At 45.1% G+C, this 27,885-nt stretch overlaps 1 protein-coding gene and 2 long non-coding RNA genes across 3 annotated transcripts; 1 reads left to right on the forward strand and 2 right to left on the reverse strand.

Moving 5' to 3' along the window:
• The first annotated feature begins 513 nt into the window (after positions 1 to 513).
• Positions 514 to 7,574, forward strand: TIMM21 (translocase of inner mitochondrial membrane 21). Its single transcript, XM_045527648.1, has 6 exons — positions 514 to 1,106; positions 4,547 to 4,609; positions 4,709 to 4,806; positions 7,094 to 7,167; positions 7,254 to 7,359; positions 7,460 to 7,574. Exons 1-6 carry the CDS (start codon positions 806 to 808, stop codon positions 7,562 to 7,564), a joined length of 747 nt encoding a protein of 248 aa, XP_045383604.1. The 5' UTR covers positions 514 to 805; the 3' UTR covers positions 7,565 to 7,574.
• Positions 7,575 to 14,165: 6,591 nt separating this feature from the next.
• LOC123621751 lies at positions 14,166 to 16,969 on the reverse strand. The gene is made up of 3 exons (XR_006729229.1): positions 16,927 to 16,969; positions 14,526 to 14,652; positions 14,166 to 14,384 (listed from the first exon to the last, which is right to left on the reverse strand). It is a non-coding gene; the product is annotated as an uncharacterized LOC123621751 (long non-coding RNA).
• A 1,424-nt stretch (positions 16,970 to 18,393) lies between these two features.
• On the reverse strand, positions 18,394 to 22,972 carry LOC123621752. Its single transcript, XR_006729230.1, has 3 exons — positions 22,875 to 22,972; positions 19,102 to 19,170; positions 18,394 to 18,421 (listed from the first exon to the last, which is right to left on the reverse strand). It is a non-coding gene; the product is annotated as an uncharacterized LOC123621752 (long non-coding RNA).
• Between the last annotated feature and the right edge of the window lie 4,913 nt (positions 22,973 to 27,885).

Genomic DNA, 27,885 nt, shown 5'->3' on the forward strand with positions numbered 1-27,885 from the left:
GTTTCGGATTCTTTCCCCGAGAAAGCCGAGGACACCAGACGGCAAGTCCGCCGCTTGGAGTTTAGGACAGCCGCGCCTCTTTAGTGGGGACCTCGCTTATCTGCACTTGCTTGCTCTTTACTGTCTGGTTCCCTGGAGAACTGGACCGTAAAAAGAATCATTTGCCCATAAGGAATGGCAAAGCCACAATCAGACGGAGAATTTCCCACTTTGCACACTGCTTTCCAGAAGGGCCACGTAAACATGCAGTTTGTAACTGCTATTTTGATTTTTTCAAGTTCTCCTTGAACCACACAGGAGCTAAGGCACGAATTTCCCCAGGAACCCGGCACTGCCTTCCTGCGGCTGCAAGGTCATGCGGCGCATGCGCAGGCAGCCCACGACCAGGCGTCTGGGAGCCGTGGGGAGGTCGCCTTGCATTGTGGGAAGTGTAGGCCGTTGTGCCCTCCCCAGCGCGGCAACTCGGTCGGGAGCGAGGTCACCAAACTACTGTTCCCAGGCCTCCTCTAGGGTTCCCAGGCTGCTTTGCGGAGGCATGGCGGGGAGAATGTGAATGTCAGCGTAGAAGGTACTCGGAGCATTTTAGTTTAAGTGGGAGGAGGACAGAAGGGAAGGTGGACATCAGCTTCTCTGAGGAGACTTTTCGTCTTAATGTACGCTGCTGGAGCTAACGTTTTGCCTGCCACGCCGCGTAATGTGAATGTATAGACTTGTGAACGTGTCCGGCTGTGTGTGTGTGGTATGACTGTGAAGCTTTGCTGGTTATAGCTGACATCGTCCCTAAGCGGAACAGTTTTCTGGGAACATGATTTGTACATTTCTCCGAGCTGTACAGTATACGGAGAAGCTGCCCAGGTCCTCAGGAAGGCGATTGTTTTTGCCATACTTTGTGCTTAACAAGGCTTGCTTGAAGACTGAGTCTAGTTTGAGATGGGGGCTTCAAGAGCAGAAGAAAACGGTGCGACCTAGAGGTATTCTTGGAGTCACTCAGAAAAACATCTGGACTCAGGGACCGAGGCCCTGGAAAGCAAAGGAGGATAGCAGCAAACAAGTGTCTGTGCACAGAAGTCAGAAAGGGGAAACTGCTGTCTCAACGTCGCAGAAAGGTAAAAAGGACTACTTACGTAATGATCAGTCTTCCAAGAAACGTGGCGAGAGCTGCCAATGCCCTATTACACCACGTTCACTGCTAAAAATGGGAAAACAATTCATACAAATTAAAAGGCGGAACTGTTTAAACAGTTTAGAACCAGAGAATATAGACCCACAATTTTCTTCACAAATTTGAACTCAGATTTGAAAGTTGATCTTGAATTCTATATAACTGTTGCATTATGTCTAGGAAATTCTTCCCAATTTCTATTAGTTCTGGCGCATATAATAAAGAGTAATTGAATACTATAAATACAAAAGAGATTATTCAGCCATAATCAATAAGAAAACTTTATGTAGTTCAACTCAATAAACACATCTGTTGAGTAACTGCTGTTATGCCCAAATACGTAGTTAGATTGTATAGACTACAGAATTAAAGATGTCCAAAACATCACTTGCCCTCAGATGTTACCTACAGTAATAAAACATAAAATAAGGAGGATGGGGGAATGTAATTTTGTCAGAGAAAGTCAGAGGCATTTTCACAGGTGTTTTAAGTTTGATTTTGTTATTGTTTATTTCTTCATTTAATTTGTAGAAAAAAGTAAAAGGAGGCAAAAAAAGCAATTCAGACAACCACGATTGTACCACATAAAGATGACTATTGTTAATATTTTGGTTTATGTCATTTTGATATATGTGCTTTTTAATAATTTTTAACAAAAGAATCATATCCTGCCAATAGTTTTGTAATCTGCATGTTGAAAATATCTAGTTTTTCATTTACAATAGTTCAGTGTGAAGGAACAGCCCGTATGCACAGGTGAAAGCCCTAGAAGTGTGACACTGCATGTGTCAGATCACCTGGCACAGGCAGCAGTGCTTCTGCTTGGAGCCCTCTCCTAATCTAGACCTTATTCATGGGTGACAGCCTGCCTTGTTATTCAGTGAATAGATGGAAGCAGTATTCCTAGAGAATATTTTGTTTCCAGAATCTAAAGAGGGCTATCAAGCATTGTGGTAGAAGGTATAGGATGCAATAATTTGTCTGTTACTTGGGATGGGGTGACCTGGCCTGTCCCATATGGTGTACCCCTACTAGTTTCACTGATGTAGTTGGTGAGCTTCTGAATCTTTGTTGGGTCCATCTCTCAGATTTAGAACACATGTCTTACCAAGCCTTCCAACACACTTGCCATTTGTTACTTACTGGTTCTAACATGATGGCATAGATAGAGTTGACAAACGTGATATTCTGCTGAATGTCCAGAACAGCATTGTCCAAATAAAATTGCAGTGATGGAAATGTTCTATGTCTCTGCTGTCCAATATGGTAGCCATTGGCCACCTGTGGCTATTGAGCACTTGAAGTGTTTCTAGTGTGACTGAGGAACTGAATTTATTTAATTTTAAATCAAACTCAAAATAGCCATGAGTGACTAGTGGCTGCTGTTTTGAACAGCCTCAGTCCAGAAGGTTCCAGTCCCTTAAGACTATCTTATGACAGATGGTGGGAGAATTAGCAGATCCTGGGCAAGACCATAATTATACACTGATACTGTTTCTTGTTACCACAAACTACTGCTGCTCCTTCTCGATACAGATGGAAAAGAAGGCATTCTTCAGACCAATGGCCAATGCTATGAGACTGTGTTGATTCCCTCCCATAAAGTTATCGTATCTGGCATTGCATCTGAATTGGGGGTACTATCTGTTTGAGTTTGCAGTGAACCATTATCATTCTTTAGCCTCTATTTGGTTTTTGTAAATGGAACACTGGTAAATTACATAGAAATACGGTGGGGACCACCACCCTGCTTCTTCCCGTATTTAAGAATAGCACTATCTCTGCCATTCCCCCTTAGATTTGATATTGTTTGTGATGTGGGCAGTTTCAGAGGGTTCCATTTGACTTTTCCCACCGTGATAGCTCTTAACCCATTTCCAAAGGAGCTAAAAGTAGGGGTTGCTATTGCCAATTACTGAGTATTGCTTTTCATTTATACATTTGGAAATAAGGGAAATGACTATGAGTCCTTGGACCCAGCTGTGAACCTCTTATAAGCTAGGCTGTCACATGGCCTCCTATGCAGCAAAGCCCCATGATGACTCCTGATCCTCGGGTACCATCAGCACAGACTCTATGTCCACGTTGATAACTATAAGTCCCTTTGGTGAAGGACCAGGAGAATCATACACACCTGCTCAGGTCCCTCAGCGGGACCTGGCCTTTCCTTCAGTAAATGGGTTCCAGGTCAGAAAAGTGCTTCTGGTCCAGAGACTGGGGCAGTGACCAGGACTTTGCATACAGTATTAATTTCTCTTCGAATATATTATTGAATAATATCCTTGTCAGCTGCCCACCAGTCTTGCTTTTGGGAACACCGAGTTCTAGTAACCATCTCTGTTGCTCTGTGCAGGGCACTCCTGGCTGCCACTCCAGCCTTGCTGTTCATTATGACAGTCGCGCCCACCTTGGCCTCTGATGGCTAAACACCATGACCTGGTCTGTTTCTCAGGACTCTTTCATTGCTGTCAGGGAATCCTGCTCTGTAACGATGTAGCTATGGCGTCCTTACTGCTTTGGTAAACAGTGTCCTTCAGGCCCTCCCATGGAACATAAGAACGTGGGCAGCTGGTGGGTTTTCAGGCTTTATATTATCAACTTGAAATAACTGAAAGGATCAGAATCCAGTTTTAAAGAGTTTATTCAAGTGAAAAGCTGGGAATGTCCATTTGGGAGGCAGACTCCAGAGAAATGGTATCAGTGTCCCAAAGTTAAAAGTAAAGTTCTGGCTTATACAGGCAGAAAACTCCCGGCCATAACAATGTCTTGGTTGAATTTCTTTAGCTCTCAGGACTTCTATTTAATCCATATACACAGCTTTTATTAGTGTGACAAATAGCGTATGGTCTCTGTACAGGTTCTTCATTTTCTACGTTTGTTTTATTCATAAATCTTTCTGGCCAAACAATTCTTGCTCGGAATTCAATTCTGTGTTTATTTTATGCCCCCAGTCAGTGCCCGGCTGGGGGATGGCATTTGGGAAAGTTACCATTAAGAGTTGGCCCCTGTTTTTGTCCCTTTGGTCCCTTGTCCCTTTGGTTGACGAAGCCAACAGTATTCATCTGTGAACGGCAGACCTGCATCTAGTGCCGCCTAATCTGCGGCAGTTGTTGTCACTGTGAGGGACTGGATCACTTGCTGAAAGGATTTCCTCGTTCTAGAAATTAAGACAGTATTAGAAGTATAATATTGAATTAAATTAAAATATAGACTCTCCTGCCCTGCTCTGAGTGGATCTGATGCACAGGGAGGTTTTAGAACGGCTGCTCCTGAACGCACAGACCTCGCCTTGACCCTCAGTCTGTGTTTCACACGCGAGAGACACAGAAGCAGGGCTTCTGCTAGCAGCTGCTGCGTGTAACCGACTGGTTTCTCTCTTTGCAGTGAAAGAAGCTGGAAGAGATTTTACCTATTTAATAGTGGTGCTTATTGGAATCGGCATTACAGGTTGCAAAAAACAGCAAGTATAACACCCCCGAATAGCTTTTTAACTTCCCTTTTCATGCTGCTCTTGCTTTGCTTCATCTTCTTTTTCTGTGATTTCAGGTGGCTTGTTTTACGCAATTTTCAAAGAACTCTTTTCTCCCTTCAGTCCTAATAAGATATATGGGAAAGCCTTAGAAAAATGCAGGACACATCCGGAGGTGAGTTCTCAAGATCCAGTTACATGGACTCTGATGATAGGGAGAAAATGCTGGGGAGGAGGCAGCGGGCAGAATTCCAGCACCTGAGCTGTGGAACCGGTGAAATTCATGTGGTGACGCATCAGGGTTAGGCTGTGACGACGTGACTACGTCTTTGTTCTTGAAACACTTTGATTAAGAGCACCCAGAGGTCAGTGTAGGAATGTTTTCCTCTGACAGTCATTTTACTCACCTTTCATAGATACTAAATGCTTAGAATAAAGCAAAATATCAAACTCATGTGATAAGTTTCTAGTCTTTTAAAAAAAACCTGATTCGTGGCCTCATGGTCATACTAGTAATTGTTAGCACTTCATAAAAGTGTGTCATGTGCCAGGCACTGAGTGTCTCAGCGCATCATCTTTATTAAGCCCCACAGAAATCATCTGTGTCAGGTACTCCGTTATCTCCAGTTTGCAGAAGGGGAAACTGACACTTAAAGAGATAAAGTAACTTCACCAGCACCGCTGAGCTGGTAAGTGGGAGAGCCAGGACCTGAATCCAAGTTTTTCTGATTCCACATCTTACGCTCGTAAGCACAACCTGCCTCAGCCGTTCCCTGGAGAAGCAGACATGTGGAAAAGCTGCCTCGGGACGCTGTCTACAAGGAGGGGTCTAGATAGTGCCTTTCCAGTCACAGATGGCCAGCCAGAGTGGCCCGTGAAGTGCCAGATTTCCTACTCACTGGGTGGGAAGTGTCAGCATAGAAAATATCACTCACTGAAATCCTGATTCTTCCACATTGAAAGATAATGACAGCATCATAAATATTAGGGCTGTTCTTCACCCAGACCAAGCAGTAATGTCAAAGAAACAAAGAATACGGAGTCCCAGGCAAGGGGAAGGATGTGAACCCAGAGGTCGCTGTCAGTGTGGAGACCCTGTGCTGGTTTTCCTGGGGCACCGGCTCTGAGTCCTCCATTAGTTTCTCTCATCATGTGGAAACCTCAGAAGCTAACAGTCTCTGGCATGTTTTTAAATCCACTGATTTCTCTTAATTGGACTCTGGGCAGTCTGGTAACCATGTAGAAGAGCTCAGGAAGGGAAACATATCCCTGAGTGAGTTGAAAATCATCAGGGAAATAAGGAAGGTTCCCAGTATAGGCATCGGGAATCCAAATTATATCTGGAAAAAAAAATCACTCATTGCAGACTACAAAAAGACACATGGGTGGTAACTTATAAGAATTGGATGTTAGGATGCCTCTCCAGAAAGAGTTGCTGTGTTATTCATAAACTCAGCCTTTCATAGATTTTTCAGCATTTTGAACAAAACAAAACTGCATAGAATAAACAAAAGAGTGAGATATTTAAAGTTACAACTTAATTTGCTGCCTAAAAGAGCTCCATAAATAATAATTAAACTTTAACAATTTTGTCAACATTTTTTAAGGGCATTCTCTTTGCTGGTACAGTGTCTGCTTGAAAAATAGAAAATCCTAATGTTCTGGAATTGATATGTGTAATCTGTTATAGTATATCTGGATATTCGTTTCATTGTTTCAGCTACACAATTCTGAAATATCTTTCATCTTAAATATTATTCCTTTTTATTTATCCTGGAAAATGTGATACTGAATCTACAAAAAGAAATTTTGTAGAGTTAAGAGTCAAATTTTTTTAGTTTGATGTCAAATCTGTGTTTTTTAGAGAGAGTTCTGCGGTATTTGCATTTTAAATTAAATAAAAACTACATTTCTATATCATGTGAATTTTTCCATTGCAAATAATTGCTTCACACCCATATCTCTGGTTTATTTTAACTGTCATGACTGCCTGTTTTTTTCTCACTGTTTTTAGTGACTTAAAAAGTCACTTTGATCTCATAGCTTTTATTAATAGTATTAGATCCCATTAATTAAATTTTATTTAAAATGTTCATTTTATCTTCAAACCATAAGGTGTTAGTAGCAAAATACTTGAACATGTTGTTTATTTTGTTTGTTTTTTGTAAGGGAAATGGGAACAGCTTCACTTCAGCCTACATTGCTCTGAAACTACAAGTCATGCCAAAATTTGCCTGTTTTAATCTCTGTGAATGAAATATTGGTTCAAATTATGTAGGGATGATTTTTGCATAATCTTTTCTTTTTGTTTTTCTGTTTTCTCATCATTAGAATCTGCATTTTTGAAAGGGTCCTAGGCTTACTGATTTTTTTTATCCTGTAACAAATAACTTTGTCAGAAAATATTTCCTTAGGAAGCTTAGAAAAATAACACGAGGTAAAGCCCTGTCTTTGTTGTGCAGGTGATCAGCGTTTTCGGGGAGCCCGTGAAAGGCTACGGGGAGGTGACCAGGCGAGGCCGGAGACAGCACGTCAGGTACTGCAGGCGCCCTGAACTCAGAAAGCTCAGGGTCGTTCTTCAATGAAAGGAACTTAGGCTTACGTTCATTCGTTTCTTGACAGTTTTATTGAGTATGTGAAAGATGGGCTAAAACACACGCGTGTGAAGTTCTACATCGAGGGCTCTGAGCCCAGGAAGCAGGGAACGGTGCACGTGGAAGTGAAAGAGGTGTGAGAATCTCGGGGCGCGGGGAGCTGGCGGTTCTGGGTGTGGTGTCGCTTATGCGCTGGGAAGGAAAGTAACACCTGGGAATACTACATTTTTTCAGAACCCAGAAAGTGGCGAATGTGATTTTCGGTACATATTTGTAGAAGTTGAATCCTACCCCAGAAGAACTATTGTCATTGAAGATAATCGATCCCAAGAAAACTAAAGGAAGCAAGCAGCTGATATGGAATGGTGCCAGTTCACTACTCTGATCTCCACGGCTCTCTTCCGGAATCTGTTCCAAAGAATAAGATAGGAAAGAGTATGTAGCTTATAAAAGTGAATGTAATCAAGTATTTGTTGCATGTAGACAAACTAGAGATTTTCTTGTGAAAAAATATGGAAATAGAGCATATTTTATCTCATTGAATTGTCAATCATGATATTTCTGCTCTATTTAACATCTTCTTTCATGATGAAAAATTTTTGTTACTGAAAATTTTACATCATGTAAATAAAATAGATTTTAGTATTTTATGCTTTTTATATTACATAACTGTGTAAACCCTGTAGAATAAAATTAAAAAACTAACAAAAAAGTGTCGGAAGCAGCTTCCCTCCATATACTTTGGAATCTTACTTGAGACGAGCATGTGAAGGTATCTGGGAACGTGGTGAACCAGATGGTGAATTCGTCCCTCCATCAATGTGGTTTTTAGGAATCCAGCTCATATTTCCCCCTTTCGTACGCGGTGGGGAAAGCATACAGTCCACAGTCGGGGGGACCTGGGCTCTCCCCACACCTTTCTAGCAGGTGTGTGGGCCTGTGCAGGTGCCTCGGCCTCAGCAAGCCTCCCTGTCGTGTGGTTTGCTAGGATGGCAATGAGGTGAGAGGGACAAGTGCCTGCACCCTAGAAGGCAGCCAGGAGGTGTCCTGTCCCCTTTAGAACATGCACTGGTACCTCACACTGCCAGGACACTTGGGAATAAACGAGAGGCATCGGAGTATGTGTGTGAGGCCCCTATAGAGCGTTTCTTCCTTCGCCCTCAGAACTGTCCATAGAGGAATTTCTGATGTGTTCTTGAAATTTTAGAATATCAAGCAAAAAAGACCACCAAGCAGTCTGTCTGCCCTGTTTAGTTTATCTCTCTGCTTATTTAGCTAATTTTTTGGTTTAACTGCTTGTTCTGAAGGGTTTTTATAGTGAAAATTAAAAGTATTTAGATCTACTTAGTGTATAGCTTTATAGTAAATACTTATATCTAGTAGGCAAATCCACACTTCCTGCTCTTATTCAGAAATATTCAAGCTAATGTTACCCTTTAACACATAAAATTTAACACCATTTTTTTCAAGGTCCATGGAAAGCCCTCTTGGGGTTTTGTTTGGTCTCTCCATTGAATCCATAGATAATTTTAGGGAGTCATTTGTCTAAGGAAACAATAATAAAATTTTCTAACAATTATCCATCATATAGCTGATGGCAGAACAGGTAAAACTTCGCCTGCATTCTCCGTGCTGGAAGTCTAAATGGGCCGGGTAACAGCAGTGCTGCCATTCAGGACTTTAGGGCCTGCTGTTTCCGTGTTTGTGTCCACTGTGGGCACAAATTCTGGTGCAAATCCTGTTCTTCCCACTGGTTGGAGCCCACCAGGTAAGGAAGGCCCTGCATAAACACCCCCCTCAGACCCCGCCGTCAGATGAGACACTGGCTGGGACTGGTCTCCATCCCCCCTGCCGCTGAGTTCAACACAGGCTTCCCCAGCACACCCTGCCCAGCTTCTTAACCAGCACCCCTTTCCCGTGCCCACCTGGCTCTGGTGGCCCCATTTTGCAGACCTACTTGACTTTGACCTGGCACCCCCTTAGGTTGCCATCTTTGGTCATTTTCCACAGCAACATGACAAATGAAACTTTTCCCAGACACCAGCCAGGTCATCTGACCTCTCCCCAAGCCTCGGTAGCACTGAGGTTTCCGTGACTGTCTTGGACTAGTCAGACTCTGCATCTGGGCTAGAGGTGGCATCAGCTTCCTCGAGGAGTGACACCTGAAAAGCACTGGTGACCTCTCAACAAGGAAGAGGCCAGGAGTGGGTGGCAAAGGGGCCTGTTGGTTTGCTAGGGCTGCCAAACCCAGTACCACAAACCAGGTGGCTTGAAACAAGAGGAACCTATTATGTCACAGCTCTGAAGGTTAGAAGCACAAAACCAAGGCATCAGGAGGCTCCAGGGAAGGGTCCTTTCTTGCCTCTTCAAATGTCGGGTGGTTCCAGGTGTTCTGGACTTGTGGCCGCATCACTCCAACCTTTGCCTGCATCGTCACACGCCTTCACCTCTGCACGTCTCCTCTGCGTCTGTCTTACAAGGATACTCATGATTGGTTTAGGGCCCACCTGTATAACCTCTCCTCTCAAGACCTTAACTTGATCGCATCTTTTGCCATATAGGATACTGTAGGTTCCAGGATTAGAACGTGGACCCACCTTTTGGGGGCCACCGCTCAGGAGGCGACCAAAAGCATCTGCTACAGCAGGAAGTGGCTCCAGGTCACGCATACTTCATATGGGCTTGGAACAAGGGGCTCGAACCCGGACCTGTCTGATTTTCACAGCCTGGGTGTTTAAGCAGTTCCTAATGTTGCCTTTCACGTTTCTTTGCCTCTCTATACTTCAGGTTCCTCACCTCTCAAATGAGGACAGTGTCTACCTCACAGGGATTTTGTAGGGATTATGTGAGGTCACACAGAAGATGCTTCAACAATAGCCGGCACGTCCCAACTCTCAGTGTATTTCTTGTCTTCCCTTTAGATTGTAGGTAGAGAAGGTGTCATTTTAACCTTTGCACCTTCAGCTATTACAGTATTTGGAAGATAGTAGTTTCTCAAAAAAAAAAATACTTGTTAAACCCAAACCTTAAAGATGCCTCTAGTTCTAATACCTCAGCAACACATTACTCAAAAGATGACGGGGAAAGCTCCTGCGTTGCTGGCATGCCGGCCCTAAGAAATAGAAGGCTGCAAAGATTACAAATGTAGTCCTGTCACGTTCAGAAGTAACTCTGCATTGGCAACATAAATCCAGTGCCTCTAGACGGTTGGAATACCACTAGGAGCAGGCCTGGCAGAAGGAAAACATACCCTGCTCTCCAGGGTGTGGATAGAAGGCAGCAAAAAAACAGTGGTTTATGGAGCAACCACCTTGTAAGACCACTTACCACATTATATGACAAAACAAAAATGCAAAGAAAAGAATCATATTCTGATCAAATAGTTACTAGAACCACAGTAAATGCTTTGATTTGTATCTATTGATTTGACCCTAGAGATTTTGCTCATGTTTAGAAAAGAGCGTTTTCATGGTAAAACGTTTCTTTGACCATGAAGTGGTGTGAGCATTTACATGAAAAGCTCCACCGTAACAGCTCAGAATAACCACTCGCATTAATCAGATGCATCGGGTATCCCGAGATTATCCGTTGACTGTCCAGAGTGGCATCTTGGCCCCACCTTGCTCTCTATTGTGTGGGACGTGATGCTACCCACAGTCGTAACAAAGCCATGTGCAGCTCATAACAAAGGTACACCCCACAGTTCCCCGAAAACCATGCCAAGGCACCCTGCCTCATTATCTATTTCCAGATTTCTCGCCTTACCTAGGGAAAGTTTAGTCAGTGCTTCCCTCATTTGCAATCATCACTGAAATCCGATAAATCACAAAATGCCTCTCCTCCCTCCCCTCTCGCTGCCCTCTCCCCTTCATGGCATTTGCGATGACCCTTTGTTAAAAACAGTTCACAGAAATGCAAATATATCATAAGATGCTTAATTTTACTTTACATGTTTATTACTTTGAGATCTGAGGGATTTAGAAAAAGTGAAAAAAACAAAGCACATCCAAATTAAAGTTTAGTTGAAAAGAGCAAATTCAGCAAAGGGAGTCCTGACTTCATTCCTTGCAGGTGGCGTCAATAGCTGCATTTGCTGCTCACGGTCACTATTATTTGATATGTGCTGTCACATGGACTCAGGGACGGAGTGGCATAACGATGAATGCAGAGAAGTCCAAAATGATCTGAGACAATCACGACACTCTAGTCCAAACAGGAGTCACGTTTAGGAGAACTCATTTTTCACGTTCACTTATTGTTCCTGCCACATGCGAATGTGGAAATGGGAATGTTCATTTACTTAAGCAAAATTGTCAGCACTGTTTCGGAGAGAAGTAAATGGTATCAACGGATAAATGCTCAGTGAGGCATGTGGCTTTCTGCCTACAGAGGAGACTCCAAAGGAATGCGTATTGATTTCTAGATGAACCAAGCAGGACCCCTTGTCTTTGGCACAGTTGATGACAATCAACTTGCTTTTCCTGGAAGCCACTGGCTGCTGTGTGTTATGGGCTGCCAGTAAATGCTGTCAACTTTATTTAGGAACAATTCAGATAAAAAGTCATAAACTTATTAAGCTAAATGTCACAGTCATTGATATCAATGTGTAGTTAGCCTATAGATATATGAAATGGGATAACAAAAATAATGTCATTTTGAGTAGTTTCAAATAATATAATTGGATCCTAATAGGATCATTATTTTTCATATCAAAGAATTACAAAAATGTTCATTTTGTCTTTGTCAAATGTGATTGCCTCATTATTTATTTTACTTCTACTTATTTAATCCGGGAACCCCAAGGCATTGGCTAAGACTCGTGCAGAAGTGTCTCCTTAATGCCACTCCAGCCACGGCTCTGTAGTGCCCTCCGTTGGGAAGCCCAGGGGAGCAGGTCTGGTCGCGGAAACAAGTGGACCTCTTGGCTTGATTGCATCCAGGATTTGAAGCGTACCTGACCTGGCTCCTGTGGTTGCAACCCTGGGGACACTTTTTCACATGGGCAGCCTGCATTCCTCCTATGCAAAGGGCACGTGCAGACTTGTAGAGTCTAGCAGAGAATCAGGGTTTTGGTGTGTGGAGAGCTCTGAACAACAGTTAAACGGGACAGGGCACTTCAGGATCCAAGTTTCCTCACAGTCTGAGCACAGACGTCTGCGATGAAGGTGTGTGCAGGGCCCGCTGCCTCCCAGGGCTCTGGGGGAGGGTCCTTCCCGCCTCTTCCGCCTCTGGTGGCTCCAGGAGATCTTGGCCTGTGGCAGCATCACCGCAGTCCCTGCCTCCCTCGTCACACAGCCGTCTTCTCTCTGCGTCTCCCCATCACTTCTCCCCCAAGGACACCTGTCATTGGATTTAGGGACCACCATCCCATCTCAAGATTCTTAATTTAATTACATCTCAAAAGACTGTTTTTTTCCAAATAAGGTCACATTCACAGGGGTCTAGATGTTAGAATACAGACATATCTTTTGTGCTCACCCTTTAATCCACAACAGGGCCCAAGAATCTCATTTTTTAATGGATTCCTGAGGTGGTACGGCTGACTGGGAACAGGCTGGCTCTCACTGCTTCGGCACTGTCACTCTTCTCTGTTTCCTGGGGCTGGTGTTGTCCCTCGGATGGCACTGTCCTTTCACTGGGGACCAGGCCCTGGAAGGGATTCGATAAACACACAATGGCAAGAAGGCCCCGTCTCTGAAGGACGCTGCACAGGGTTGAACGTAAACAGCTATTTCTCCAGAACTCCAGTTAGCTGGTTCTAGACCCTTCCACGGCGACACTTCTCAGGTGTCCACTCCCATCTGTTAACACGGCATGTTTTTGCAGTGATTTAATAAACACAGGCAAACAGAAGGTGACTCAGTGTCGGGAGAACATTTAACCTGCCGCAGAGGTAAATTATTTGACTCTACCTGGAGAGAGCAAAGCAAGATGTCCTAAAGCAGCTTGGCTGGGCTCCCGTGTGTCTGGAGGGAAGAGGCAGGTGGAGGTGAGAACAAGGTTCCCAGACTCACCCTCCCTCCAGGTGAGCCCGGCTGTGCCCCCCGCATGCAAAAGCCATTTCCAGACGAGTGTTGAGAAGTGAAAGAGAGTAGCCTGTAACTAAAAAAGTATGACAAAAATCTTGTTCACGGAGCCATTTCTTTTTTTTTCCTGAAAGCCATAAAATCAGAGATGATAATATTCCACAAATATGGTGCTCTGCGATCCGGCTGATGAGGCGTTAGGAGCCCTGGTTAGGAACAACCAAAGGGACTCATCAGTATTTGACAGCCAGTCACCATCTGCTCAAGGTGGAAGCTGCAGAGAATTTCCTCTTCAAAAAGATCAGATCTCTGTTTATCTTGATGCCTGTTACAGATGTTACTTACTAACTCCTCTTGACACCAGTGCCAGAGGGAAAGCCCAGATGTGGTTTTTCTGCTGACCTGAAAAGGACTCTGGAATAGCCTTTGGCTCTTTATGGAAATTAAGAAATGAAGAAACTGAGAGTCTGTTACAATTCATGCGAGACCCCCCTTCAAATTTGAGCATATTTTCACAGCAAGAAGGAAGATTGAATTGTTTAATGTGCTTAAAGAGTTTAGTTTAATTAGATTCTGTCTTTTGGTCAAAATAATTTACATGGCAGAAAGGAAATAAATCCCTAGCTCCAAAGCATTTTTAATGTGCCATTCAAATACCTTGTTTGAAATTATAATATATTGAGCGAACTATTTGGAGAAGTACTGAAGTGACTCTGAATGCCTGTTTTAAAACCTTGTCATACAGTTAACCTGTGTTTTAAAAGTTATTACCTGGATTGTTCGCTGAAAGGAGAAATGGACTCTTTATGCCACGAAGTCTTTTCTCATACATTGTACTCTGGAAATAACATTGACTGTTATCGTCTCCCCTTGTCCTTGTTCATTACTGTGACTTCCCTTGTAGGAGTCCTGCCTTCCCCTGCCCTGTCATTGCTGCCCGTGCATCAGCAGACGGTTCTGACCTCACTGGCTCACCCAGGGTGCTGGACCTGAGGCCCTGAGGGCTGAGCCACCGGGAGGCAGAGGCCGGAAGGTGCTACCTTCATGCGGCTTTTCTTCTAGCCCTGGTTGCAGGAACACCGGATACATCAGGGGTGGGGAATCTTTTCATGCTTGAAGCTGCATTAATTTAGCTGTATTCAAATAAGGTTGCATTCAGGAAACTTCAATTAGATATACTTAAAAATTGTACATTATTTTGTAAAAAATCTAACTACTGTGTACTTAATAATTTCAAAAATGAAAACAATTTGTTAATTTTAAAGTTAACTCACCTTGCAGTGACTTTGTGGTGTCTGCTTTTTGTTGGAAAGCACGTGAATGCCTGGTTGCAGCCTGGAGGTCCGCGGCGTCGGCTGATCCTCTAGCTGGGTGTCAGTCACCTGTGAGCTTACGGGCGTCCTGATTTGGGTGAGGTAGGAGAAGGTAGATTCACAGCAATAAGTGGTTGAAAAGCAAGAAAGCATTTTTCCGGCATGTTGCTGAAGGTGTGGGTGTTCTATTGTAGTTTTCTATATTTCAATTGGGTCTTTCTTAGCATCAAAAAATGACTTTAAAATGTCATCTAGTGAGAGCTCAATCAGTTCCATCTGTAGTTCTTTAGGTGCCTTGGTGATATCATCTAGGTGAGGCTGAAATGCTAATTTGAGTGTGATGTCATGATTTTCAAAGTCAGTGAACCTTTCGTTGTGTTCTCCAATTAACAGGTCTGTAACAGCGGCTTCTTCAAATTATTCCCATGTATCATCCTGCTCTTCAATGACCTTTGCTAGCTGGGGAAAATGTTCATCTGAAATTTCCTTTTGAAGAAGAAGTGTTTTGAAAAAAGATGGCTTTTTTCAAAACACTTGGATATTTTGTCGTATATCATACATAGACTTAGTTTTTTACCTTGCAAAGAAATATTCAAGTCGTTTTGATTTGACATGATATCACACAGAAATGCTGCATTCGTATAGAAATCTTCTTTCAATAATTCACAGTGCTCGTTCTTCATAAAATTTAACTGTTCTCACAGACAAATTTTGCCTAATTCTTGTCTTTGTGATAGCCAACGCACTTTGGAATGATACAGCAAATCACATCGAATACCTCATCGTTCAAGGTTACCGTGTTACAAAACTGATGATGTTGTGTTACATTTGCACAAATAGAGTTAACAATACTTATAACTTGTTGCAAAGTAGCTTAAGCACAGAGATTTTGCTGATGCAAGATCCAATGAAAAGAAATGAGAGCATCTGGATCTGTTAATACTTTTTTTTATCTATGCAATAAACCCTTCATCTTTTCCTGTCCTGGAAGGTACACCGTCTGTACATACGCTCACTAAATTTACCAAGTTCAGTCCAACTTCACAACATTTATCTTGAAATTGTGGAAGATATCTATTCCCCGTGTTCTGTTTGCAAGAGTGCCCAAATCGAGTAACTCTTTATAGCAAATAAAATCTTCTGTTATGAACGGAATGAAGTATAAAACCTGTGCTGAGTCAGTAGTATCAGTTGATTCCTCAAAGCAATTGGATACGTAAATACATATGCACGCACGTATACACTTCCTCACTTGCACCACTGGTATGAAACTCATGAGTAACGGGCAGAACAGGTATCTAAGTCTGGGGTTCCAGCTGTCGATTCCCCCCAAAGGCTAAGGAGAACCAGAATTCTCAGATAAATGGATGATTCCTGGCCTAGGGCAGGCGGGGTCTGAGATGAGCTGAGAGCACATTATGCCAACACACAAGAAAGCGCTCAGAGAATGGTGGGGACATGTCAAAGGAACCCAGGAGCCAGCAGGAAGGGGCTCCCCCAGGCCAAATCTGGGACAATCTGCACATCAAGGTGAACAGCAACAGCAGCAGAATCCAACCCACTGGACAAAGCAGAGAACCCTGAGTCCACAGTGACGTAAATAAGCAAAGGAGAAAATGGGACGTTTGAGAAGGAAAGGGATATGCACACAGCCTCCAAGTCCCTCCCTCCGAATGCAGCACTGACAGGTAACACAGCGGGAGGAGCAACTTCCCAGCAAGGAGCCTGGCTGGGAACAGCTCACTGAGGGACAAATCGAGGTCCTGTGGTCCCTGACACAACGCAGAGAGAACACAGTGTCACTTCTGCGCTATTCCCCACCAAAGATGCACAGCCTCAGGCAAGCCCACATTGAGGGACATTCTGTTAAATGACTGGTCTGGGATCTTCAAATCTATCAAGGTCATAAATGCCAAGGGTAAAAAAACACTGAGAACCTGCTCCAGACTGAGGAAAACTAAGGAGACGCAACAACCAAATGCAACGCCTGGTCCCTGAACTGGGTTGTCTCATTACAGCAGACAGTATTGGAGCAATGGGCGTCTGAAGACCAGATGGTCGTAAGGAATGTTCATTTCCTGACTCTGAGGACCGCACTGTGGCTGTGTAGGTGTGTCGGCTGCCGTAACAAAGCGACACAGACTGGGTGGCTTAGACAGCAAACATTTAGACTAGAAGTCCAAGATCAAGTGTCATCAGGGTTGGCTTCTTCTGAGGCCTCTCTCCTTGGCCATTCACGGCCACCTTCTCGCTGCGTCCTCACATGCTCTTCCCTCTGTGCATGTCCCTGTCCTAATCTCCTTCCTTAATCTAATCGTATTAGATTAGGGTCCACCCTAATGCCCGCATTTACCTTAATTACCTCTTTAAGGCGCTGTCCTAAATGCAGGTGTGGAACTTCCAGCCTGTGAAGGGAGGGCACAACTCAGGTCATAGAAGGAGGAGGAGGTCCTTGTTTGTCGGAAATACAATACTAGCCATTTTTCTATAAGTTGGAGATTATTTAAAAAAAAAAACACTGTTAAAGAAAAATAATCAGTGAGGGGCATTTAAAATTTTTGTCCCTGGGTAGGTGATTCAACCACACTTAAATGATGTGCAGCTTTGAAATCTCAGCTCTGGATTTATTCAAGCTCTTTCTCTCTCTCTTTATCCAAGGTAAACGTTTCCCTCTGCCGAGGCCTTCCTCCTGTGATCCATTACCGAATTTGGCATGAATTCTTAATATTCTGAAAGAAAATGATCCTGGCAAGTGTAAAATATTTACAGCCTACTGTCTGTTCTGCCTCACTTGAGGAAAATTCTCATCTGTACACAAATGTTCTTCAGCTTTTGGGAACAGATGGTGTCGAGTAATAAAAAGACTGAAAAATGAGAAGGCAGGAAGTGGAGCGCGGGGCTGTCCGAGAGCACCGGCCCGCGGGGGGACACGGGGCGTGCGGGGGTCACCACTCGTCGCCTTCCACACACGTAAATACTGCTACGTGTGCAGCACTCCCCAGCCCCGCCCAGCACTCCTCGCCTGGGACAAACGCCTCACCGCACACATCGCCTTCCTGTGGGGCCTCCCGACAGGAACACTGTGACATTGTTGTGCCATTAAGAATCCCCGCCACCCTAAGTATTTGGGTAGCAATTCCTAGAATTGGGCTCCGTCCCATGTCGTACTTTATAAATGGCTGTCTAGGAACTGTCATGGTGATTTCAAGGGCAGAGAGATTTTAAAACCATAATGGAAATGATACTGCAATTAGCCAAAGTTCCTGTCAGGTGGCAGAGAGACCTGACAAGCCGGGCAAAGCCAGGTCGTGTCTGCGGTTACTAGCCTCTCTAGATAGCTGCTAACGAGTTGTTCATTTAACACCTGCACCTGATCTTCGAGCCCTGCATGGGGTCTCAGCCCTGTCCCCTAGTCTCCCGCCCTAACACGTATGTACTTCACAAATAGACATGCAGACTTAAAAAAATAAACCCCACATGCACATGCACACTAACATTCCTCTACTTTTCAAAACCAGTGACAATCAAGTGTGCGCATTCTCACTGCTTTTTTGGTGCATTTGATATTAGTTTTTCTTTCCTGTGCAGCATCTTACAAATTCATGGGCTTTCCAAAATTTATCTTCTTTAAATGAAGGTTGTCATTTTCTTTTTAAGCTCCAATTATTTTAATTAAACCATCAGAAGGCCCTTCATGCTAGGTACTTTGTCCAGAGAGCAACGAAAGTCCCAAATCATGGAATACATCACCTTTCCAGGAGCACGATTCAGGGGCGGTAACCTAGAGACCGTGATCTGGGCCGGGGGCGCACACGGAAGCTGCTGCTGTTCTCAGTGGGCCACAATTCCTAATAAAACTAGGGAAAATATTTCTTCTTAAGGTCATAATGTTAAATTAATTAAGTTGAAATTTAACAAAAACCATTGGAATTAAAGTAATTTAAATGATTAAATTTCTAAAAGTTCTATTTTATTTTCTCTAAAACTTGTTTTAAATTTTACGTCTCTCTTCCCAACTGTCATTATACCTCCTTCTCTGTAATAAGTTCCATGTTACTTATTAGCCACCATTCTGTAGTCAGTGTATTGACAGCTCCATTTAAGAAGCCCAGAGTTCGTGTTTGGGAAATTAAAATCTTAAAACAAAGAACTGGAGCTTAGACTGTGAGACAGAGGCACAAGCCAGTGGGGAGGACGTTTAGGGGGTGAGGCCCTTCCCACTTCCCACCAGCACCAGCTCGGACGGGCGCTGCAGGCTCACCCCTCCAAAGCTGCCACAGCCAGAACATCTCCGGCCATCCCGGCTTCCTGAGGCCAATCCACCAGGCATTTTCGGCCTTACAGAAACTTAGCAAAGCAGCGCTCTTTTCTTTGGTTTGTGGAAAGCCAATGTAGCAGGTTTCACTGCTCATGTTTTTTAATGAAAGGAAATGGCTTCAAATTTTTGTGAGTCCTTAGTAATGATAATGTGTTCTATTTTACTAGCAGTATTTTGGAAGATCTTTTTCAGCTTGCCTCATTACTCTTTAGCACATACCTATAAGGAAGTGAGCCTTGATTCTCAGAACAGGAAGAAAACACTCTGGGGGTGTTGACAGCTGGCAGACTGGAAGAGGGCAATTTGCATTACTTTATTTACTTCTTTGATTTACTGTTCTTCTCTAAAGAAACACAAATGGGCCAATTAGGGAGAGAAGATTCGCACCAGGAGGAATTCCTCCCTTCACCAAAGATTTCATCTTAGTTTCTTTTAAAAACCAACACCCTTGACTAAATTTAATTATGATTTTTAGGCCACAGAATAATATTAATTATAAAATAATGATATTAATCACACATAAAAGTCCTGATAACACAAAAGGTAAAAAATTCAGGTTTGACCTGGTCCCATCCCAGGTGACAGCCCAGTGAGCAGCTGGTGTCTCCCCTTTGCCAAGTGCAGTGGAAACCTCCAGAAGGGCCTGGGGGTGGTGATCTGGGGTCCCTTCAACCCCGGGGAACAAGGGTGGGAGAGGTGACAAGTGTCTGTCGGCCTCCGTGGGGTGTGACATGCAGGTAATCTGCAGTGTTTGAGGTTCGGCCTGGGGCACCTCGGGCTGCTCCGAATACTGAAAGCGTCAGGAGCTTGCCCTGGGCTTGGGAGGCAACTGGCACAGTATCACACAGGAAAAGGACACAGCCTCCAAAGAGGCTCGGGCAGGACCATGTGCCCACGGCAGATCGATGTCCAGGTTTTGATTAAATAAGTTTAAAATCCCCTAAGACTCTGCCAAGCAGCCAAATGGTGTGTATTGGATTCCACAATCATAACTGGCATGTGCTGAACATTTGATGTGGTCCAGGCCTTGTGCTAACTTGATTTTTATTCATCATCTCAAATATTGTATCCAATAGGTGATGCCAGAGCCGTTATCATTTTCACTTCACAAATGGGAAACCAGGCACAGAGTGATGAAGCAGCCACGGAAAGTCAGAGGGCAGCGATTTTAGGACCCAGCCCAGGGCCTTAAAGAGGCTGTAGCACAGAGGCCAGGACCCATCCCTGTTGCTTTCATAATTGGTATAAACACCAAATAAGCCAGGGTGCTGATGGCACAGCTGAGGTCTGCCTGCTCTATCTTCGCTGGACTTTTGTCCAGTTACTCCTTCAATTGCTGGACAGAGGAGCATTAAAAACTAAAATTATCTTTAAGAGGCCAAGGCAGGAGGATTGCTTGAAGCCAGGAGTTCAAGGCCAGCCTGAGCAACATAGCAAGACCCCAGCTCTACAAAAATTTAAAAAATAATAAAAATTTTAAAACCTAGAATTCTGACTGTGGCATCGTCTACTCCTCCCTTGAATTCTGTCATTGTTCATTTCATGGATTTTGAAGCTCTGTCACCAAGCACATGTACATTTATGACTGTTACATCTTCCTGCTGAATTGGCCCTTTCATCATAAAGTGACTTCATTTATCCCTTGTGATTCATTTCGCTTTGAAATCGACATTATCTTATATTAATACATCCACACCAGCCTTCTTATTTGTCTCCCCCGTTTTTTGTTCCTATGTTTTTCGTTTCCTGACTCCTTTGGACTATTTTGATCATTTTAAAGAATTTACTCAAGGCTGTTAAAGGTGAGTCATGAAACGGATGCGCCGGTTCTCTGCAGGGCAGGCTCACAAGTGGCACAAGTGTCAGGCGGGTAATCGGGTTGTACGTATCAACACCCTAACAGTGTGCCTGTTCTTTAGCCCCCGTGTTCCACCTCTGCACACACACACACACACACACACACACACACACACACACACATATATATATATTTTTTTTTCAAATCCTTCCTAGGCCGCCTAGACCCCGGATGTAGTTTCCTGCTGCCAGAGTTGATGGTAACTGCCCTCTCCACGCCCTCGCCCCGTCCTCCTCGCCCTTCCTCACCCTCTGCCTCTTTCCCTCTGGTCCTCCTCTCACCGTCTCATTGATGGAAAATTTATATCTTACATTTTACATTAATTCCAACCCTCAGAATTTCACAACATTTTTTAAAAGTTTAGAATAGGTGACACATTCTTTGTTTTCAAACTATTTCATTATGAACTTCTTCAGGCCCACAACAGTGTTATCATAATAAACACCCCCGTGCCCATGATCCAGCTTAGGAAACCATAAAATTGTTCCCCAGCCCGTTCTCTTCTGGGCCCACTGCACTCAGTTTTCTCTCCTCACCATTCCCATCCTGAAACTGTGCCTGTTAAGGTCATCGCCACCCTCTGCATAGTGAAATCCAGTTGTCACCTGTCTGTCTGCCCACGTTATACCTGATCTACTGGTGGTGACAGTGGCCGGTGACGGTGACAACTTCTTGAAACGCCGTCTTCTCTCCGCCTCCACAGTGCTGTTCTCACCAGCCTCCCTCCACCTCTCTGCCGTCCTTCCCCGCTGCCCCTGCTGCTGTAAAGGCTGGAAAACCTCGTGCCTCGGCCAGCAGCCCTCTCTCACCTCTGCCTATGCTCTCTCCTCAACTGATCTCTTTTGGTCCCATGACTTTTAATAACATCGGTATATGAGTCTCATTTATTTTCAGCACTGAGGATGTCTTTTGCAGCTGATTATATGACATCCCCTTTGGAGATCTAACAAGCATCTTCAATCTTAACACTGGCAAAGTAAAAACACTGAATTTCCACCACTCAAAAAATTTCCTCCTCCAGCCTTCCCTTGCCTTGGTAGGTGACATCACTGTCCTCCCTATTCGTACCTCGGTCTCAGTTTTCAACGAGTTCTACCAGCTGTAAAGTACAAATGTCTTCGCTTCTCAGTTTCTCCACTGTGACCTCTTGGGGCCAAACCACCAGTGCCCCTCACTTGTAGCGAGAGCAAGCCTGGCCCCCACCTGCCCCGTCCCCTTCTGCCCGGTCCCCGTCACCCCCTTCCCCTCTGTCATCTGTTGCCCACACAACGTTGGGGTACTTTCAAAGTATAAATCAGATAGTCATCACTCCCTGCTTAAAACCATGAAGGAAGATGGAAGCAACTAAAGAAATCACAGTCTGCCTCTTTGTTGAGCTTCAAGTGGTGATTTAAAGTTTTAGAGCAGAATCTCTTGAGTAATGATTCAAAGTAACAGCTCAAGCGTCCTAATTACCAGCTACTTCTCCAAGAGCCTCCATTCAGATTTACAGTTTGTCTCTCTACCTTCTGTGGGAAGGACCTAATTGGTTCTCATTAGGTAAAAATTAAATTGTTGCAGCCCTGATTCATGGTGCCGCCTCTGGCAAGTCAAACGTTTGGTTTTGTGTTCCACTGAATTCTCTGCAATACGGTATTTTCCGCTGTTAGACCTACGTCTGAGTTTGTGTCCGTATCTGACAAAACAAAATCTTTCCTAGAAATAGATTTATCTTCAAATGATATGCTCGGATTCAAGCACTCATTATTTGTCAGGCTTAGGGAGTTGAAAATTTTAAGTATGGTTGGAATTGAATCTATAAACTTAGCATTTTCCAGTGGGTCCCAAAATATAAACTTGCTTATTTTCCTTCTGAGCATGTTATTACCCTGCTCAGAAATATGCCGTGGTTCCAAACTGCCTCTCAAAATCAAATCACAACCCTTTATCTCATACTTCTGAAATTCCCTAACCCCTTCTCCCACGCATAACTGTCTATTTCCCCCAATATTCAGCCTCAGCGTCGCTGCACTCGAGCCAGTACACTCACGAGCCATCTCACCCGCCAGTGGGATCTCTCCCCCGTCCCAGAACACCACACCTTCAGACAGACTGGTCATGCTCTCTGCATTTTAAAAATGAAAGTCATTCCAACCTTCAAATCTACGTTTCAGAAAGTGCCTTCCGTGGCTGGCCTCTCCTGGGAGTGTTCCAGTTGCTCCAGCAGCGACGTCAGCGTACGCACCTGCGAAGAGTCTCCGTGTCTCCAACAACGTCAGCACACGCACCTGCAAAGACTCTCTGTGTCTTCAACAACGTCAGCACACGCACCTGCAAAGACTCTCTGTGTCTCCAACAACGTCAGCACACACCTGCGAAGAGTCTCTGTGACTCCAACAACGTCAGCACACACCTGCGAAGAGTCTCTGTGACTCCAACAACGTCAGCACACGCACCTGCGAAGAGTCTCTGTGACTCCAACAACGTCAGCACACGCACCTGCGAAGAGTCTGTGTCTCTAACAACGTCAGCACACGCACCTGCTTAGAGTCTCTGTGACTCCAACAACGTCAGCACACGCACCTGCGAAGAGTCTGTGTCTCCAACAACGTCAGCACACGCACCTGCAAAGAGTCTCTGTGTCTCCAACAACGTCAGCACACGCACCTGCTTAGAGTCTCTGTGTCTCTAACGTCAGCACAGGCACCTGCTTAGAGTCTCTGTCTCTGTGTCTCTGTCACACACACACACATACACAGCTCTCACATATGAGAGAAACACGCGCGCACTATCCCAAAGACTGAATTATAAATCATCCAAAATTAGGCAAGGGGTGGAGGTAATACATGCTTCTGTTTCCAAGATCATAGAATTCCCAATGTGGAAAGTATTACTGAGGAATTGTTCAATGTCATTTAACCCATCATCATGATCAGAGGAGGGGCAACAAAAATATGAACTGGCATTTTTTGTGGAATTCAGACGCTCTACTCCAACAGCGCAGGGAACGGTGAGGTGTGCTATTCATGTCTCCCTTTTGCAGAGGGAGAAACTGAGACCCAGAGAACTGGCGGAGCGACCCCCCGGCTCAAGCGGCTGGCACCACGGCTTTGCTGACACCCCTAGAGCTGCGTCTGGGTCGCTATGAACTCAAACCACGTGGTCACGAGGCCACAGGGAGGGAGAAATGGATGTCAGGGAGGCAACCACAGTTTACCGACTTACCCGTCAGGGTATTTTTTCACCAACTGTCAGGAATAAACGTGGCACATGGAATCTAGTCTCTTGTCTCTGTGGGCTACACAGCGCCATTCGGGGCCACACTGGCGACTGGGGCAGAAGGAGAACCCAGGACCACTCTTCTGTCTTTCCTGGCAGTGCTGACGTCTTGTTTATCATAGATATTTTACATGAATTTTGATTTAAAAAAATGTTTTGTAAAAATATTATTTTTCTTGATGCCCTCAAATTGTGCACCCAAAGTGAGTGCCTCTCTCTCCTCCCTCAGTTCCTGAAAGAAAATAACCCACCGCTGAGTGCCCTGTAAGTGAGCCCGGGTATACAAACAACGTTCCCGAATCCAGCTTCATAAGCTGCTTAAAATACTAAATTGACTCCCCGTTACTCAAGGTGGAGAATGGAACCAAAAACGTCCATACTATCCTGAAACATGGAGTAATAAATGTTATCTTTACGTTGTCCACTGATCCAAAGAAGGGACGAGTAAGGAAGACATAGAAGACGGGACTCATTCTGTTCTCACTGCCCCGTGTTTAACTGTTCAAAGAATGGCACCAAATTTAGAATTTCAGATTAATGGGTTTGATCGAAAGAGGGAGCTCTAGCCTTTGTATCCCAGCACCTAAGGCTTGTGGTGTTTGTCTTGTTTTGTAAATAGAGGAAGAGCATTAAAGACTCTATATGGGGGGTGGGGGGGGTCCTAAAAAAATAAAAAATATAAAAAATATAAAATATAAAAAAAAAAGATTCTATATGAAAGGCCAAAGTACTGTTGAATTGATTACCCTGTTTGTCACTGTTTTGTTCTGTCTCCAAACCGATTCTCCGCAGGTGAAAACGTTCTTCCTGGGCCCTCGGGAAAGAAGTCCTGAGTCCCCAGAGCCCCAAACTCACGCTTCAGCCTCGTGACCACTAGGGGGCCGCTGACACCACCATAACCAACCCCCCACCAGGGTCGGAGGAAAAGCTGTACGTGGGTCATTACTTACATTACAAAGGCTTCTTTTAAGACAATCGTATCTTTATGATATTCTTTTAAAGACTTTTGTTTCTTTAAGACTCGTTTTATATAGTTTATTTAAATTTCAAGATCCCCTAGTAAGTCCAATTAAAATGGAAATTTACATCGCTTCCATGTATTCAACAGATATTTAAATATAACAACCTGCATTCTGCAAGCCTCTGCTAGACAGTGAGGCCAAGAAACTGGAAGACTCAATCCTTCCTTCCAACAACGAATTGGAAGCACACAAAAACTAATTACAAGGCTCGGAGTAGAGCTGAGGCAGAGGTGGGGAGGAATCAGCTCTGGGGGAGGGGGTCCAGCTAGACACGCGTCACACTGAGCACAAAAGGGACATGCATGTAAAGTGACACGCATTTACTGTGACAAGTGAAGCAGTCCATGTACTCTTAAAGTGTTTATTACTTGAATGTAGGAAGTTCGAAATCATTCCCACTCTTTCCCAAAGGAAGTTCTTTGTTCACTGTTGGATTTGCCAAAGAAAAAAAAGAGGAAAAAAAAGCAGGGGAGGGGAGAGGATCTGCAAGGCCTGACCACATTAGAAATCTAAACGGGCCTGTGGAACTTAACCACAACGCTTCTCCCACATAAGAAAATTAATTGTTTGGTTTTGTTTGTTTGTTTGGAGACAGGCCTCGCTCTGTCTCCTGGGCTAGAGTACAATCACAGCTCATTGTAGCCCACACTCCTGGGCTCAGGTGATCCTCCTGCCTCAGCTTCCTGAGCAGCTGGGACTACAGGTGTGGGCCACCAGGCTCAGCCAATTTTTTTATTTTTTGTAGAGATGGGGGGGGGGGGTCTCACTATGTTGCCCAGGCTGGTCTTGAACTCCTGACCTCAAGTGATCCTCCCACCTTGGCCTCCCAAACTGCTGGCTTTACAGACATGAGCCATAGCGCCTGGCTAAACTTAATTTTTTTAAGACCTTTTAATATATTTTTAAATTTGAGAGTTTTTAAAAGTCTGTTTTCTCCAAAGCCATGTTGTGCATCCTGGTCCAGGGAATGTGCCTCCCCTCCCGCTTGGGGAAGCCAGTACAGTCTGAAACAGGCCTGCTACGTCCCTGTGGGTCCCCTATTTCGGTGAAGCGAAGCAGGACTCCCTGTTTTACATAGCAGGGAGCTGAAAGGGACATTAAACAAACAAGGGCAGGATGTGAACCCGGAAGTTCCTGCCAAGCCGAAGATCTGAAGACTGACCTATGTGCCACTTCCCTCTGCCCTGGGCATTGAGCCCAAGATAAAGTAACCCAGATCAGACCAGGGAGCAGTTCCAGGGACTTCCCCTGAGCTGGGGGCCTTGGCTCGACCCCTTCTGCCCCCAGCAGCTTCCTCAGATTGTCACCTGGAAAATCATGTGTGACACCCATCCAAGTTTTGATCTCAGCAGTCAGAGCCAAGGGGCCCAGGGAGCACTACCCATGGGGGAGTGTCACAATTCCATCCCTGGTGCCCGGGTGTCGTGGGGGTTTCAGGCAGAGGGAGGGAGAGCTGTCCAGCCTGGGGCGGTGAGGATAGGCATGCGCCCGGGAGCTGCTGGCTACGCCAAGTGGGGCTGTGCACAGCTCCGGGGCGGGGGCTGGGAGGGCAGACCCGAGAGCCTGCAGGGCAGGGGTGCTGCTCAGACTTCAGGCAGGAGCTGCTCGTGGGACTCTGAGCAAGAGGAGGATGATGGCAAATGAGGTGTCCCCAAGGAGGGTCAATTTGGATGACACGGCCAGCTCCAAGAACGACCTCCAGGCCTTGTGTCCAAATCTAAGGTCCCAGGGAGCAGCACGTCCACACAGACAGACAAGCTGAGCCGCTCAGGCGACGGGGGTGGCACCACCATGCAGGATGCCTCCTCTTTCCACAGGCACTGAGCCTGGCACGGCCGGGGTACACGGAGGCTTCAGGCGCTTGGGAAGCAGATTCACCTGCAGAGGTTGGGCCTGGGAGGAAGTGGCTCCCAGGTGGACGTGGGAGAGGCCGGCAACATCAGCCAGCAGACCCTGCTGGGAGGGGACAGAGCTGGGAATGAGGACATCAGGGGCTCCCGTGCACAGCCCAGGCTGCCCACGAGACCCTGACATGCCCCCAGGACTCGGTGCTCTGGGGGGCTGGAGGCCTAACTGTCGGGGGACAGGACGAGCCTCAGGACATTTCTCTGGCCACAGTGCAGAGAGGCAAGAAAACACTTTCACGGCCCAGGGGACTGTGGGCCACAGCAAGCCAGGTTGACAAGCTGTGCTAGGAAACCTAAGAGTTGTAGACATTTTCTAAAAGTTTGTTTGTAATTATTTTACCTCAGGTGATGAAGAGAAGAAAAACTAGAAAGTTTCCTACATAAGCAGCCTCCTAGGGGTTAAGAGCATGAAGCCTGGAGGTCTCGTTAACTATGAGACTTGGAATTCGTTAATCTCCGTAGCTCTGTTTCCTAATCTGTAAAACAAGTCATTTGACAAGAAAAACACGTTTTGGTATGATCGTTCCTGTCTCCCCACCACCGAGTGTCGTGCCAGTGGTGCTGAGGCTCCCTCGCTGGGTGGGAAAGGCAATGAGCCCCCGTCCTTGGGAAGAGCAGACGTGCGCTGTGCAGAAGGGACCAAGGAGAGTGCCGCAAAGTCCCTCCAGGTTCAGGCCGACAGGTGCAGCTCTGCCCACGCCCCTGGCTCTCCCGGGAAGCGCGGGTGCCCGTGGCTCTTCCCCGGCCGGGTCTGGGGTCTGCGAGAGGGGGCATGGGCAGGAGGTGCCACTTCTGCCTTTGTCCACGAAACTCAAATGTACAGCCTCTTCATTTTCTGAAGCGCCTGATGTAAGGAATGCTCGATTTTGCCAAAATCCGTGGCAAAAAATAAATGTTTTTTTTTAAATCATGGGAAAGGAAACATTGTAATCTGGTGTCTGTAGAGGAATTAGATTAC

This window comes from Lemur catta, chromosome 16 (genome assembly GCF_020740605.2).
Source record: "Lemur catta isolate mLemCat1 chromosome 16, mLemCat1.pri, whole genome shotgun sequence".
NCBI classification, from domain to species: domain Eukaryota; kingdom Metazoa; phylum Chordata; class Mammalia; order Primates; family Lemuridae; genus Lemur; species Lemur catta.